The 14,571-nt window shown below is 38.5% G+C and overlaps 1 protein-coding gene across 2 annotated transcripts; it reads left to right on the top strand.

Moving 5' to 3' along the window:
* The first annotated feature begins 2,362 nt into the window (after nucleotides 1-2,362).
* On the top strand, nucleotides 2,363-13,001 carry ARPC5 (actin related protein 2/3 complex subunit 5). 2 transcript variants are annotated; one of them, XM_044673088.1, is made up of 4 exons: nucleotides 2,363-2,645; nucleotides 5,417-5,489; nucleotides 8,798-8,974; nucleotides 11,629-13,001. In XM_044673088.1, exons 1-4 carry the CDS (start codon nucleotides 2,503-2,505, stop codon nucleotides 11,689-11,691), a joined length of 456 nt encoding a protein of 151 aa, XP_044529023.1. In that variant the 5' UTR covers nucleotides 2,363-2,502; the 3' UTR covers nucleotides 11,692-13,001. The 2 variants fall into 2 exon arrangements, with proteins under 2 accessions (XP_044529023.1, XP_044529024.1); XM_044673089.1 differs by having other exon boundaries at nucleotides 5,408-5,489.
* The last annotated feature ends 1,570 nt before the right edge of the window (nucleotides 13,002-14,571 follow it).

The raw sequence follows: 14,571 nt of genomic DNA, 5'->3' as shown, positions 1-14,571 counted from the left end.
AAAATAACCATTTAAGGTATTCAATTAAACAAATCTTCCTTGCCATTTAACAAGTATTTGTTGACAATCTATTACACACATAACATGCACCCAGTAAAAGTTCTGAGAATTCAAAGAAATATATGGCATGGTTTCTCAACTCTGGGATTTCTGGGACCAGTTAGATATTTAAGATTTCTACAGTGCGAGACCACATTTTATTAAGGGTTAAAATGAGTAATATTAAATGCTGTAGAAATTTAGAGAGAGAACTAAATTGAAGCAACTATGGGAAACCTTATGAAAGATGTAAGAGAGGCTGAATCCACAAAGATAGGTGAAAAACCCTAAGAACAGTCAAAGGCTACTTGAGCTAAGCATTTTATTAGCCTATTTGGAAAAACTTTCATTTAAATCAGCACTATAATACAGGGGTCACTCCCTCCTTGCCAATTACTACTACAATAAGGCCTCTACCATTAGAAAAGACATGTGGATATGTAATGGGATCAAAAAATCTAGCCCAATCATGAAATAGGACATAAACCAAAGCTGGCCTGAAACACAAATTGAAAATCTCCATGCTTTCATTGACTCTCCCTCTGGCAGGGAGTTTAGTCCCCTCTTCCCTTCATCAGTACTTTTGCCCCAGATCCCTAGAATCAAAAGACTGCATTTAAGCTGACCACCCCACCTCTCTAACATCTCTCATATATGTCCCTTTCCTTCAAATGACACTGCTACTATCCTAGTATAGGCTCTTATCAGCTCAACAGTACAATAGCGTGCTGATTGGTCTTCCTATCTCAAGCCTCCATCTTCCACTCAGATTTTTAGAGTCCAGATCTAACCATATCAACCTCAAACTTCTCCCACCCTTTTCAATACATTCCAGTAGCTCCTTATTACTTCCATGATCAAATACAAAATCTTCTGTTTGGTATTCAAAGTCCTTCATAATCTGCCTACCCTAACCTTTATCTTTCCAGTCTTCTTACCCCTTCACTCCCTCATTTACTCTTCCAGTTGACATTAGCCTTCTTGCTGTTCCTTACACTAGATATTTCTTCTCTGGACTTTAAGCCTTTTCACAAGCTGTCCCCTATGCCTGGCACATTCTTCCACCTTCCCTCTATTTCCTAGTTTTCCTTGCTTCCTTCAAGTATCATCAACAATAAATCTTTCTTGATCTCTCTTTCTTTTTTTTTTTTTGCTGCCACAATTTATCCCATACTTACCCAAGCTACATATATTTTTAAACCTTTACCTCCTGATTTTGGAATCTATGGATAGTATGGGTTTCAAGGCAGAAAAGCTGTAAGGGATAGGCAATTAAGTGCCTTGCCAGGGGTCACACAGTTAAGTATCTGAGGTCACATTTTAATCCAGGACCTCCCTTCTCTAGGTCTTGTTCTCTACCCACTAAGACACCTACCTGTCTCCCATATTAAGTATTCGTATAGTTGGTTGTTTTCATGTTGCGTCCTCTATTAGCCCTCCTTGAGAACAGGAACCTTTTTGTTTTTTTACTTTCTAGGCACACTGTCTGGCACACAGCAGTCGCTTAATAACTGCTTGCTGAATGCTCTGTACTCCTATGCTCTATAGGTTCAACGCGAGTAGGCCACCGGGGTCCCTCCTCCCATCTGGTCATGATTGCCACCCTCCCAATTTCCAGGCCAGGGTTGGAAGGCTATGTCGAGTGCTTTTCCATAGTGACTGTTAAATCCTTTGGGTTCTATCCGTCTGGACCTCTTCCCAGTCTGCCCTAAGATTTCTGGAGGAGGGACACATCCTGCCAGACCCGGTGGACCTCCGCTTCCACCGACCTACGCTAGTGCATGCTGGACCCCGCATGGCCCTGGCCCCTAGTCCAAGTCATCCATCCCTCCACTCCCGCGAGCACGAGCCCGTATCCTCAGCAGCTCCGTCGGGACCGAGGTTACAGCGCAGCAGCGGTAGCCGTTACAGCTGGAGCCCATCTTTACCAGTCCACCTCCCCCTACCCCGGGCGGGGAAGACTCATATCAGACCAGTTTAGAGACCAGTCCAGAGACTGTTTCTATGGTAACCCCCTGGGGATCACGTGACCCGTGCGGACGACCAATCGTCTCTTACCTCTGCCTCCTCCAGCGGTTTTGCTTTCTGCCCTTCCTCTTTTTTTTTTCCGCCCACCCCTTTTCCCCAACCCCGCCCCCTTTCTGCGGAGGGTGAAAGAGGTAGGGATTATGCGCCTGCGCACATGGAGAGGCGCGCTTCCTCCGCGGGCTCGCGCTGCCTCGGTGGGGGAGGGGCGGGACCGAGAGTGGGAGCCCGCCCCTCCCTAGCACGCAGGCGCAGTAGCGGCCGGCGCCGCAGCGGGCGACGCCCCAGAGCGGAAGAGGGAAGTGTAGGCGAAGAGAGAGCTGAAGAAGCCGGAGCCGAAGCCGACCTGGGGGGGTCGAGGACGGCTGGGGACCGGGGAGGGGACAGCGACGGCGACGACAACCACAAGGGCTAAGTGCCACCCGGTCCGGCGTGGGAATGTCGAAGCACACGGTGTCGTCGGCCCGGTTCCGAAAAGTGGACGTGGATGAGTATGACGAGAACAAGTTCGTGGACGAAGAGGACGGGGGTGATGGCCAGGCCGGGCCCGATGAGGGCGAGGTGGACTCGTGCCTGCGACAATATCCTTCCGCCCACCCGCGAGCCCCAGGCCATCCAGCCTTCCATAGCCTCCCTGAGGGGTAGCGGCTTCCCCCACACCCACCCTCCCCCGCGTGTGCATGGGCAGGACCTGTCACTGCTCAGGCCTCGCACCCAGAGAAAGAAAGAAGGGGAAGGGGACGGGGACATGCACCCTTCCGCTTCTGCTTCGGGAAGCCCCTACCCATGAACCTGGGGCGCCCTTTTCTCTTTTCCACGCCACCGCCTTTTGACCCTCCGTGAGTTGGTTTTTCTTTAGGATGCAGCCCTAACCCAGGGAACGCCTGGGAAGAAGGCGTGTTATAATAGTCGGTGGGGCGTTGTCTCCAGTATGGGCAGATCTATTGAAGGTCTTTCAGCCAGAGAGGCCCTAGCGTTCTGGGAGGGTGGGGCGATGTGGATCAATTCCTGGAGAACTCTTTTTTTCTCTTCAGAATTTGAGGGGTGGGGGGCGGGAGAGAGTCTTTATATTTCCCAGTTATCTCCTTATCCTTTCTGGCAGGTGTTTTTTTTTTTTTTTTTTTTCCTGTTCGTGCCGGTAGTTAGAATAATTTGTTAGAGTAAGCATGGATTAAATAATAGGTGAATTCTTTCTAATCGTGAAGGTAGTGAGAATAGCCTGTTTTGTCCAGTATCATTTGAATAATAGGTGAGTTCTTTCCAATCGTTGTCAGAATAACCTATTTTGTCCAGCTTTGATTAAATAATAAAACTACACTCCTTAGTCTAGAGACCCCTCGAAAGAACAAACTGTCAAGAAAACCACCTTCTCTGCTGGAATTATATCTGCCAAGAATTAGAAAGATGTTATCTCTGGGAATCTAAAGTAAAATCCCATTCATCAAACCCTAGAGGAACATAAATGGCTAGAGTAATGCAAAATCATTGGTGTGATTTTTGGATTGATGCCATTTTTATTTTAAATGAGGCCATCATTTCCCAGCAAATACATTTTATAAACTGGGTACAAATACATTTTATAAAATCTGTGGAAAGATGTGTGTTGCAGCAACCAAATTGGCTTTTTAAAAAATCTGCTAGTTTCTTTTATACTTTTCTAATTGTTCTTGGAATTTTATAAGCTTTTTTTTATATGTGATATTGAAGTGTTGGTAGAAATAGGCAAAAAAAATAAATATATTTGGGAGTACCCTTGATGTACTAAGGCATTCCTAAACACAGCTCTAAATATTTTTAATCAGCATTATTCTTCTAAATTTCTCTGCTTTAAAAAATGTCACTTTCTGCCTCTGTGGGCTGTGGTTATGCTCTATTACCTTTCTGTTTGTGAAATATTTAGTAATGATCCTCCCCTTCCTATATGTACCTAAAGTACAAAAAAGATAGTTGAGAAACCCCCTATTAGCTTTGAACATGGGGTGGGGGAGAATAGGGTTTTTTAGATTTTTAAAAAAATCGGTCATTGCTTCCCTCTAGCCAGTGGGTTCTAAGAAGTGTTATCCTTTCCTATTTATCATAAATTTTCTTCTGCAACCAAATTATCATTCGAAAACAACCTGATGTAATATAAAAGAGTATGGGCATTAGAGGTCTAGGTTCTAATCCCAACTCTTGTTTTGAGCTGTGTGACCTTGGGCAGGTCAATTCCCCTTCCAAGCTCAGTTTCTCTAATTCTGAAATGAAGGGGTTAGGCTAAATTAATTCTTTCTAAGGTCCCTTAGTGCCCTAAGACCATGACTTTGAATGATGGATTTAACATATCTCAGTGATTTCAAGTGATATGGTTATATTTTGATTAGGATATTCATTTCATTTAAAATATTAGTAGATCAATTGATAAAACTGCACTTATTAAAAAATAAAGATTTTTCTTCTTTATTTTACTAGAGCTAGGGAAAGATATACATTCTTGGAGCCAATCTATATGGTTCTAGAGATGGAGGAAACAAATGAACACTGTGTGGTTTTCCTTTTAGGGGAATAACTCTACATTCTGACAATCTGATTGGCTTTCAGTTCCTCATGATTGCTTAGTCAGTAGTGTTTGAAGAAGAATCTGAGACTTGTTGGTATGATCTAAATTTAGTGATTAACCTTTTGAAAAGTCCAAGAGAGAGGGGGAAAAATATTTCTAAGATAAAAGTTAAATGAAACTTTTAATGAACAAACAAAACAGGAAATTATTTATGGTTTATTGCCCCTTCTTACCTTGATTTTCTAGTGCTTCTTTATGAAGGTTGGCTTCATGAAATATTGCAAAGGTGCCATTAGTTCAATTTAGCAGTGTTTTAGTATCCCCTTTAACTTAGTATAAGGTGTTAGTAACAAGATGTTATCATTGTTTTAAGTTATAACCTTATATTTTAGTAGGTGATCAACTAAGGTTTTCCCATTGGGTACATATACCATTTAGGGGGCCTAATAATTCTAATGTAACATTTTGGGGTTTCTCTAATACCAGCCTTCTTACATCTTGGGATAATTTTTTGCACACTGGTGTTATTTAAAAACCAAAACTTTTCAAGCCTAATTTAAGATTTTTAGAAACAAATCTGAATGAATGAAATGACAATATCAAATGGTAGTGACACCTTTTTTTATTTTTTTGCAAGTATTTATAACATGAAAAGTAAGGTTTCATTATAAATTTGCCTCCTAGAAGCTAGCACATTGAATTTTCTCATTAAAAGTAATGATAATGTTTCCTTGAATAAATAAAGGGACAATTTTTTATGAATAGCTTTAATGCATTTGAGTGCTTGGTTTTCTTGTTATCCTTAACTTCCATTACAGGGAACATGACAGCTGCATTACAAGCAGCTCTGAAAAATCCTCCAATCAACACCAAGAGTCAGGCAGTTAAGGTAAATCATTAACAGCTTAAATGATCTCTGCTCCTATTACATCATATTTACTGAGGCTTAGGTAAATGGAAAATTCAAAAAAGTCCCTGCTTTTATTTCTTCAACTATTTTATAAACTCCTTGAGAGAGCATACACACAAAGATAATAACAATACAAAGCAATATATGATAAACGGGCAGCTAGGCAGTGCAGGAGATAGAGTGCCTAGTCTGGTGTCAGGAATTCTTTTTCCAGAATTGAAATCTGGCTTCAGATAATAGCTAAGTGATCTTGGGCAAGTCATTTAACCCTGTTGGCCTCGGTTTCCTCATCTGTAAAATGAACTGGAAAAGGAAATGCCAAACCACTCCAGTATCTTTGCCAAGAAAATAACAAATGGGGTCATGAAAAGTTGGAAACAACTGAAAAGAATAAACAACAATGGCATATTTTCCTCACGAGGTTAATATTACCATAAGAGTTATGTGATATATAATATGGAGAATGTGGACAAAGTAATGAACTAGGAATCATAGAATCTGAGTTTGAATCCTGTAATTCACTTAATTTCTCTGAGTATCCTTATCTGAAAGATAAGGAATTTGGATTAAATGACTTCTAAGGTCTCTTCCCACTCTAGTTCTGTGACCCTCTGCTTTGAAAAATGTCAGCTGTGATAATGATTTATAATTAGTCCAGTCTGGAGATGAGATTTGAACTACGCCTTGAAGGATGGTTTGGGTGGGATTTCTCTAGTTTGTCAAATAAACTCATTCACTAACATCTGATAGAGAATAAGTATTGTTGCCACCAATGAAATTGTGTGTTATAGCTCTGAATCTATTCTCATTAGATCTCTTAATTACAGGAAAAGGCTGGGTTTTAAGTTTTTATGGCAATCAATATATAGTATCTTAAATGTGGAAATAATCTAAGCAGACTGACTTTCTAACAAAAACAAATTTCCTTAGTTTCTAAACTCGGTGGGGAGCTTTTCTGAAGTAGTAGTTTAGTAGCTTTTATCAATTTTCATGTGGAAGGTTCTACATTGCAATGGCTGAATAAATATTCTCCAAATCCTTTAGTTGCAGAGTTTCTAAATTACTTCCCTACAGATAACAGTATGTGGTGGGAACATTTTGTAAAATTTCAATTTAAAATATACTTAAGGTATTCTAAAGGGAGAAAGGAAATATTGAAAGGAATAATGTTTCTTTGGTTGTTCTGATTACCTAGGGTCCTGGGAACGTATGGAAGTGAGAAAATAGCTTTGCTCTTGGGTAGCCTTTTGTAAAAGAAATTATTGAAGACAAATGAGGATATATACATTTTGCCACACTAATCTTAGTCTCTACTAAAATAATGAAAGAATCATATCCTTTTAAAGGCAAAGTTAATGCAAGGTGAAATCAAAACAATCTTAAAAAGTTTTAGATTTTGGAGGGCAGCTGAGTAGTTCAGTGGATTGAGAGCCAGGCTTAGAGACAGGAAATCCTAGGTTCAAATCTGAACTCAAACACTTCCCAGCTGTGTGACCCTGGGCAAGTCACTTAATCCCCATTGCCTAGCCCTCACCACTCTTCTGCCTTGGAACCAATACACACTATTGATTCTAAGGTGGAAGGTAAGGGTTTAAAAAATAAATAAACTAAATTTAGATCTTGGTCTGCAACTTCAAGACTGAATTTTGACCAGATAAAATTGAAGTCAAAGCACTACATGGGTTCAGATCCCACCATAGATGCCTCTTATCTACATAGCATTTAGTAAGTCACTTAACCCACTTTGCCTTCCATTTCCTAGACTAGATGCCCTCTGAAGTTCCTTCTGTCTCTAAATCTCTGGCTCAGTTCATCCAGATACAAAAATTTCAAACTTTTAGGCCATATTTAAAAATTGCAGCCATTTGTAATTTTTAAAAATGTCTTAAATTACAGAGACTAAGGTATGGTAAACATGCCTTGATAAATTTTTTTTCTCCCTAGGAGTTGCTTCAGGGCTCACTTTTTTTTTTTTAACTTCCTCCTTTTCTTTTTCTCTAGACTCTAGGCTTTAGAATGACGTAATAATAATATTGCTCTTGCCTTCAGCTTCATATTCAATGTAAATACTTGGTTCTGGATGTTCTGATATTGCTTTTATAACAATGTTACCATCTTAGCATGTCAGGATTATATAACTCACCTTCACTTCTACTAAGTTGTATATTATACTTTTTAAATTATATAAATGTTGTCTGTTGTATCTGTTTTTCTACATACAATTCAAAATAATCATGGTAAAATTATAGTCATGGGTAAACAACTTAATGAATAAGCAATATAGTGTATATTAAGGTTGAGAATTTACTGAGACTGAATGGAAACTAGAGAATAAATTATCTTTATCTCAGGTTTCAACAGCCAGTAAAATTCTAGACATATTCTTAAATAACAATTTAAGGCTGCCCTTCTTATGCAGGGGTTGGCAACGTATGGCTCTCGAGCCATAACTGGCTCCACCTCCCAACCAGCCAGTCCAGGCAGAGCCCCAGGATGTGCCCCAGGGGGGCCTTCAGCCCTCACCCCATATTCCAGCGCCTTCTGCCTCCATCCTCCTCCTTTCGCAAGCATTTATGGTTCTCATGGCCAAAAAGGTTGCTGACCGTTGTTATAGAACCACAGAAAAGCCGAGAAAACTATAGACTATTCAGAATGCCATGACTTTGACTGCAGCAGGATAGGCAAACTGGAGAAATAGGAGAAAAGAATTCTTGTTCTCTTTGTCTGAAAGTCTTAATTCTAGGTCAAGAACCACTCTCCCATATACCAGACCAGTGTTATCTTGACCTAAACTAGCATAATCCAGAATTCCTTCATTGGCCTGTTTCTTACATCAGTCTTTGGAGACCCAGTTATATTGTTATGTTATGGAAGTCCCTAGTGCACACATACCCCATGTGGCTTGGAAATACTATTGAGGTAACTCTCCTCTTGACTGTAACTGTGTTATGTGGAACTCGTCTTTCCTATCCCCTTCAAGTGATCTATTAGCTCCTGGGAGAATGAAAGTGCTTTGGGACCTGAGTTTAGATCCCCACTCTGGTTCTTATTACTTGGTGACTAAGCCACTTTAGGCCTCCAGTTACTTATTGGTAAGTCCCTTTCCAACTCTAACCCTTTGATGTATCCTGCCTGGTTGACTGTGAGACTCTTTCCAGCTGATATGAGGAGTTATTCCTGAGTACCAAGTCAACAGAGTTAGTTCTTTTCAGCATCATTCAGCTGATATTGAGCATGGCGTGTACAGCTCCTCATTATGATGCTTGTATGTGTGTGTCTTCTTATAGGACCGAGCAGGCAGCATTGTCCTGAAGGTGCTCATCTCTTTTAAAGCTAATGATATTGAAAAGGCAGTGCAATCTCTAGACAAGAACGGTGTGGATCTTCTCATGAAGTACATTTATAAAGGTTTTGAAAGCCCCTCGGATAACAGCAGTGCTGTGCTACTGCAGTGGCATGAAAAGGTCAGTTTCTGATGTGATGTTTTTGTGAAGTTGGTGGTAAGAGTAAAAAATAATGCTTCTAACATAGGACTTTGCTTCCAGAGATATATATCATCATTTTTCTTCTGGCAATTTTTACAGATAATTGTTTAAAAATAAGATTTAGACTTTGGTGTTCACTGTCCTGGATTTGGGCTTTTACTTTTGACCTAATATTCTCTGTAGTAATATATTCATTTCAATATTTCAGGGATCTGCAGTATCAGTGGGAGCAACTCTAAATAGATTGTCCTTAAGCATCACAATAGTTCAAATTATTTTTGCTCAGCAGACAATCTAGATGAGCTTTTCCAGATTTAACTTGGCTGGTCCTCAGAAAAGAGAATTGTGCTTTATCACTGAGCCTATATTCAAAGCCTTTCTGTCTTGGTACGACCTACCTGAGCTTATATTCTTTTGGTACAGTATTTGAGAACCCAAGGTTGTCTCCACAACATGATGATACATTTGAGTAGGACTTTATGTATCGTAATACTACTGGAGTAATATATGTCAAGTAATCAGTAAGTATTAAGTACCAGCTATGTGCCAGGCACTTTGCAAAGTACTCAGGATACACAAAGAGAAAACAATTCTTCCCTCAAGGAACTCACAGCCTAATAGGAAAGACAAGTAAGCAAGCAAGCAATTCTGTATAAATAAGCTCTATGCAGGATAAATAGAAGAGAAGATACTAGAATTAAGAGGATGAGGAAAGGCTTCCTGTGGAAGCAGAGATTTTTTTTCTAGGACTTGAAAGAAGGGGGTAGGTAGAGATGAGGAGAGAGAATCCAAGAATTAGGGAAAGCTAGAGAAAATATGGGTAGTCAAGAGATGGAGTATCTTCTTTGAGGAATAGCCAGGAGGTCAGTGGCACTGGATCAAGAGAGTAAGTGAAGAAGGGAAAGGTGTAAGAAGACTGGAAAGGTAGAAGAGGGAACAAGGTTGTGAAGGGCTTTGAACACCAGAGGATTTCATATTTGGTCCCAGAAGAAATAGGGAGCCATTGGAGTTTATTGAGTAGTCAATATGTGCTTTCAAAAACTTGAGTGGGAAGAAGATTTGTGGCAGGTTGATGAACCAACAGGCTATCATAGTAGTTCAGACATAAGATGAGATCCTGGCAGTGTCTAAGGAAAGAAGGATGTGTGTGAGAGTTGTTCTGAAGGTGAAAATAACAGGCCTTGTCAATAGATTGGGGATAGTTGAGAAATAGAGGGGAATCAAGAATGATATCTGAGTTTTGAACCTGGGTGATGACAAGACCGATAGTGCCCTCAAAATTAATGGGAAGTTATATGGTATGACATAATTACATGCAAAGTATCTTTCACTACTATAAGTCAAATTTTTACTTTGTAACAAGAACCAAGAAATCTTAAACTGAATTGCTGTTAGGCAAAATATTTCCCCAGAGTATAGGCATGTAAACAAAACTCTTAGTAAATAAAATACATTGAATGTGAAATTATTATTATAAGTTAATATTAATATGTTCATTATATATGTATGGTAGAACCTTAAATATATGAGTGTTGACTATAAAATAACAAGACTGGCTTTTGTATGTGTGACTTGTAGGGGTAGTTTTATTTTACAGGTAGCATTTTTCATATGTGCACTGCATATTTCCTTTGTGCTAGAACCAGTTACCATATTTTACATAATTATACCTTCAGAGAATGTGAATCTGAATACTTGAAACTACTTCAGAGGATTCATCATTCACACTTAAACAAGAGCCAGTATTTAGTTATCCCTTGTACTATATATGTATATGCATATAGCATTTATCAAGCCTGGTATGATTTCATGTTCTTAATAACAAGTGAACTAAATTATTCTCGTACTTTTTTTAGTTTTTTTAATGTAGTTCAAATATATGTGCTTTAATGTAATTGCCATCTTTCATGTAAATCATACTCATTGAAAATTTTTTAAGAAGTGATGTTCTGCTTGTTGAAAATATTTTCTAATTGCTATTTAAGTGACTTTTTAAAAATATTTTACAAATTGTAATCATAATCCTGACTTTGAGATGCCATAATTAACTTAGCTTTATGCAAACATACCATTTATAATTTGCTCTTATCAAGTACATATACAAAATTATTAAAACTTAAAATTGCTAAATTATGTCTTTGTATGTAAAACATAGATGCACACACACAGCCATTCAGGTTGAGCATAATGATGGAAAATCCAATTATTTTGGATTACTTTTGTGAGGAAATGGTCACGGTTTAAATATTTTAGAATATCTTATTAGTTATTAAATAGTACCTTTTTAATTTAAGAATAATATTTAACTTTTTTTACCCCAATCTGAATAGATATTGGAGTGGTAGATTTTAAATTGAATCACTGATTCATCATTCATAATGAAATAACCTATAAATATGTTAAGAGTTTGCATGTATCTGCTGGCCCCATTTATATTTATTTGTCCATGAATTTAAATGGGAAAACTTCATTTTGTTGCTTCTTTTCAACCACGTTATATATTAACCACGAAAAATCAACATCTTCACTCCATTTTGGATTACCAATACACATTAACTCCCAACATTTTATATAATCTAAATATGTTTGGTTAATGATTTTGTGTCAATATTTGTCTTTTGGTTTGTTCTTAGGCACTTGCTGCTGGAGGGGTGGGGTCCATTGTACGTGTCTTGACTGCCAGGAAAACTGTTTAGTACAGCAAGAAGTGAGCATCTGCCACGGCTATGGGAATTGCTGGTACAAAGACCAAAACAGCCAAATGCTACTGCTGCCCTGTGGGGAGCATCTCTGTCTCTCAGCTTTGCCTTCTTGCTTCTTTTTTCATATCTGTGAAAGAAAAAAATGCATATCAGTTTTTCTTTAGTTAAAAATTGGGGTAATGTAGAGGTGCAATTTTGTTTTAGCAGGCATATTTGATGCTCTCAAAACTGTTTCAGTCACATAGATACACACACACATACACACACACCTATGTATAAAATGATTTGCATTCAAGTATATTTGTGCAGTTTTAACCCCCATTGGCTGGATCTTTCAAGCTATAATAGAGATATATTTGATCAGAAACTGAGAGCAGTGTCTTAAAACATTGCCAAACAGAGGAGTATACCTTAAAAAAGATGTTTGAGAGACTGGCAGCTATTAACATTGCAAAACTGGACCAAATGCTGGTCAAGAAGAATGTATTACTGAAACAGATTTAAAAAAAAAAAAAAAAAAAAAGAAAATACACACCTTGCAGCTTTGGTTCTCTTTGCATCCAGATTATCTATATTGTGAATCGTGTGTTCTTTCTCTCAGCATCTACTATTTATATCTTCTCAGTTTCTTTGACTATTGCAGATCCAGAACAAGGGGTCAAAGTATAACCATAAAGTATCTGCACAATATTACTGCCTGACTAGCATAAGCATAAAGCTTTTGCCCCAGTGGAATGGCCCTGTTTAAGGGAGCTGTGATCCTGATGGGAATCATGATATGATTCATGTCCTGGACAGCACCTGAATAAATGCTATTTCCTACAAAAGGCATAGTAGCTGCCTTCAACAGTATGAAATGTACAACTGGTATGTGCCCTATAGTTGTGTCTCTGATCAGTGTTCTTCAGGTAGTTGGGATCTCAAAAGATTTGGTTCTGATCCAAACAAATACACATTCCGTGTAATATTACAGTGTTTTGTTTTTAAGAGAAACAACTACACAGCAAAAAGTGTTTACTTTGTTGGATAAACCAAATCATTTCTCTCAAAAAATGACAGGTGCTTTAAAAAAGCTATTCTTCAGGAACTCTAGAGCAAACCACCTGGGACCACCTGAATGCATATGACCAGGAGGGAAACCAGCCTATATCTAAGACTTACACCCGACACCAGTTCACATATCGGTAACTTCTGTGAAAACTGGTGCAGAATTTCAGAAAACTCTTTGCTGTTTTTGATACCTGCTTTTTTTTTTTTGTAAAAATGATGAAGTTCTGAAAATAAATTGTCATTGTTGAATATTTTATTTTTCTAGTCGTATTTTTTTTTAAATACAAGGGTTAAGGCTATATAGAAGAAAGATTTATGTGACTGTCTGGGAAAAGTAATGTCGGCATCATTTCCTGGGACTGTCAATTTATTCCTGGGTCTAGCTTCTCATGTAAAATTCCCCTATAATGAAAATTTTAAAGGAAACTACAAATATAGTAGTTGGATAGGCAGAGGGATACAGTAAGAATAAAATTTCCTTGCTAGAAGAAATCCCCATAGATGTTTTTACTGGGTCAAGTGCTTACAAAAATTCATCTGTTTGCACTGACGTTTAGAGATTAAAAACAACAGAAACAAAACCATTGGCAAATCAGAGCTCAGTCATTGGAGCATAATCAAGCTGGTGAAGGGACACCAAATCTTGTCATGTAAAGAATAAAAATTATATAAGAGAAGAGAAAACTGAGAGGTGGCATATCTGTCTTCAAATACTTGGAATGCTATAGTCTGGAATAGGCATACTCTGTTTTACTGGAGATAGAACTAGGCTTACGAAGTACTCGAGTTAAAGAATTTTGAGATGACTGATTTGTGGTCACAGGATATGGATCTCCATAATTACCACTCCAGACTGCAGACATTTCATTGTAGATTCTCACAGATTTGAGAATGGACATCTGCTAACCAAAACTTAATATTGTTGAAAGTATCTACTGTGACTGAAATGATTTATTTGACAAGTATTTGGGTGTCCATTATGGAGATATAGATAATTTGTTCTTTTTCCACAAAGTGTTAAGCTTCTTATTGCATAGTAAGTGGGTAAAAGGAATATTGAATTTGGAGTCAAACACTGAGTTTAAACTCTGACTCAATTGTGTGTCTTTGTCATATATTCTTTCTGATCCTTATTTTCCTCATCTTTAAAATGGACTTGGTAACTTGCATTATCTGCTTCACAACTGGCAGAGCTCAAATGTATTTGAAGTTCTCTCTAATAATAAGAGCCATGTATAAATATTGAAAGTCTAAGAATACAGTGTGGTTGAGGAGTAACTTAAGCATAGAAATAACATAAACTATGTGTAGTGTAGACAAGTAGAGTTGTCAGATGAGACAACTTAGGTTTAGGTACTTGGGGGGGAAAAGTTTTGTGGAAAAGGTGGGATTTAAGAATTTGAAGGTATTAACATTGAATAGGAAGATAAATCCAGTTTACAAAAGGTCTTGCCTCATTGGATCTGCTTAAGTTCACCTTATCCTTGGTTCATGCAGTCTAAAGAACTCAGGACACCAGTTTTGAATATAATCTGGGATGAACCCTGAGATAATATACAATGGCATAAGGGTAGTGTTCACTCAAACATCACCTTAGTCCAGCAATGGCAAATCCTTTAGAGAATGAGTGTCCGAACTGCAACCTTTATGTGGCATGTGAGCGCCCCCCTCCTCCACCTTATTGCAAACGGGAGAGGGAAGAAGTGCTCCCACTGGGCTATTGGACAGAGGGGTGGATCATGTGAGAAATGTCCTCAGGTACAGGTGGAAAGGGGAAAGGGAGCAGCCCACTCCAGCATGCATGCCATAGGTTCGCCAACATGG

Source organism: Gracilinanus agilis, chromosome 4, assembly GCF_016433145.1.
Source record: "Gracilinanus agilis isolate LMUSP501 chromosome 4, AgileGrace, whole genome shotgun sequence".
NCBI classification, from domain to species: Eukaryota; Metazoa; Chordata; class Mammalia; order Didelphimorphia; family Didelphidae; genus Gracilinanus; species Gracilinanus agilis.
This window is presented reverse-complemented; position numbering and strand designations above follow the sequence as displayed.